This window comes from Mustela erminea, chromosome X (assembly GCF_009829155.1).
Source record: "Mustela erminea isolate mMusErm1 chromosome X, mMusErm1.Pri, whole genome shotgun sequence".
Classification (NCBI taxonomy): domain Eukaryota; kingdom Metazoa; phylum Chordata; class Mammalia; order Carnivora; family Mustelidae; genus Mustela; species Mustela erminea.
In genome coordinates, this window is record NC_045635.1 from 103,012,988 (window position 1) to 103,015,168 (window position 2,181).

General features: G+C 47.4%; 1 protein-coding gene across 1 annotated transcript; it reads left to right on the plus strand.

Moving 5' to 3' along the window:
* Nucleotides 1-1,600: 1,600 nt before the first annotated feature.
* LOC116582184 (ATP synthase subunit d, mitochondrial-like) lies at nucleotides 1,601-2,181 on the plus strand. The gene has a single exon (XM_032329637.1). The coding sequence runs from the start codon at nucleotides 1,637-1,639 to the stop codon at nucleotides 2,120-2,122; it is 486 nt and encodes a 161-aa protein (XP_032185528.1). The 5' UTR covers nucleotides 1,601-1,636; the 3' UTR covers nucleotides 2,123-2,181.

The following is a 2,181-nucleotide window of genomic DNA, read 5'->3' on the forward strand; positions in this document are numbered from 1 at the left end:
AGGGGAGTAATACTAGAACCTGGTAAGAGAAGGAGCTATGGAAGAAGGTGGCCTGATGGCAGTTGTGGTCATTGAGGAATGTTGCCCTTTCCAGAACCATGGGTGGACAGGAAGGGAACAGAAAGAATACATAATCTTGACTTCACTCTTTCTACCCTCTAAGCCCATGTCAGCGCCTGCCACTGGCCAAACCCAACCAGAAGCCCATGTGACATAGACCGTGGAAGGGCTGGTCTCCTAGGGAGCAGGACAAGGCAGCAAAATGTGGGGAATGGATCAGGTGTGGGGGGGTAAGAAGATCCACGGAAAATACCCAGCACTTTCCTCCTATAGGCGGAGCTCCTGGTATGCTATCTCACCCTGTCTGCCACATACCTGTGAGGTGGGCTAGGGAGTATCCTCTAAGTTCTTTCAGCAATGCTGCCAGCGGGAAGCTAATATGAATCTTAGGGTCCGGTTTTTACAAGATATTGTATGAAGTAGTGGGTTAACTGAGGTATTTACCCAGGGTTGTAGGACGGTAGCATAGACAATGAGAGAATCCTAACGGTAAAGGAGGAGGGAAGGAAGGAAACAAGGAGAAGGAATTTTAAAAGGAAGGAAAGAAAGAAGAGAAACAGGGAGGAAAGGAAGAAAGGAAGGGAGAAGGACTAAAAGTAAATAGGGAATCAAGCAAGGGAGGCAAGGAGAGAGGAAGGAAGGAAAACATGCCAAGCCCTAGTTCCAAGTAGAGACACAAGGCTATAAAATGGAAAGCCTTCCTTTGTGACAGGAATCCCTGATGAAGAGAGAAAGGGTAGTACAGAGAAGTCATCAAAAGCATGGGCTTTGGAATCGGACAGACCTTGGGCCTCTCTCATAGGTCTACATGTCTACGTGCCGTATGTCTAGATGGCACTTTACAGTTCTTTCATACCACACTGGCACAGCTTAGTTCTACAGTCCCCCTGCCCCCTCCCCCAATCTCCGGGCAAGTAGCAGGCACAACTCCCCTACTTCAAGCTCCCAGTAGTGAGAACAGGGTTGGCTTGCTACTGAAGATCCAGAGCTCCAACATGACAATGCTTGCAAATGTAGAGTTTGAAAAATAAAATACAGCATGAAAGTAAGGACAAGCATCACGGGCAAAGGCTGTCTCACAGAATGGTATGTGGAGAGGACAGGTGCAAGCTCTAGCTGTCCTCCTCTGTAAGGGCCATGGTGGGATGTGCTTTCTCTCTCGGATTAGAAACTGCAGAATTTCAACCCCAGAGCCCTGGGCAGGAGTAAAGAGTGCGGCTTCGAGACCATGTGCAAACCATGCATCTCACAAGTATTAAAAAATAATAAATGCTCTAGGGGTGCCTGGGTGGCTCAGCCAGTGAAGCGTCTGCCTTTGGCTCAGGTCGTGATCTGGGGGTCCTGGGATTGAGCCCTGCGTCTGGCTCCACGCTTGTTGAGGAGTCTGCCTCTTCCACTCCCTCTCCTTCTGCCCTTCCCTGCTACTCACGCTCTCCCTCTCAAATAAATAAACAAATAAATAATCTTTAAAAAAAAATAAAATGGCAAATTACATGTGACGTGAATTTATTCTCAGTTAAAAATAAATAAACAGGCTGTGGACTCTGGGCAGCCGGGGTCGGTGAAGGATCTCAAGATGGCTGGGCGAAAACTTGCTCTAAAAACCATTGACTGGGTAGCTTTGGGGGAGATCATACCCCGAAACCAGAAGGCCATTGCTAATTCCCTGAAATCTTGGAATGAGACACTTACCTCCAAGTTGGCTACTCTCCCTGAGAAACCCCCTGCTATCGACTGGGCTTACTACAAGGCCAATGTGGCGAAGGCTGGCTTGGTAGATGACTTTGAGAAGAAGCTCAATGCCCTGAAGATTCCTGTGCCAGAGGATAAATACACTGTTCAGGTGGACACTGAAGAAAAAGAAGATGTGAAAAGCTGTGCTGAGTTTTTGTCTCTCTCAGAGGCCAGGATTGTGGAATACGAAAAACAGCTGGAGAAGCTAAGGAACATAATTCCGTTCGATCAGATGACCATTGAGGACCTGAATGAAGCCTTCCCAGAAACCAAATTAGACAAGAAGAAGTATCCCTATTGGCCTCACAAGCCAATCGAAAACTTATAAACTTGAGGTGGGGAAAGAGCTCTGGCCCTCGTATTATAAACGCTGGACATTAAAAATAA

Excerpts from the sequence above, each read along its gene's own strand:
- LOC116582184 (XM_032329637.1), top strand. The coding sequence starts at position 1,637 with ATGGCTGGGCGAAAACTTGCTCTAAAAACCATTGACTGGGTAGCTTTG.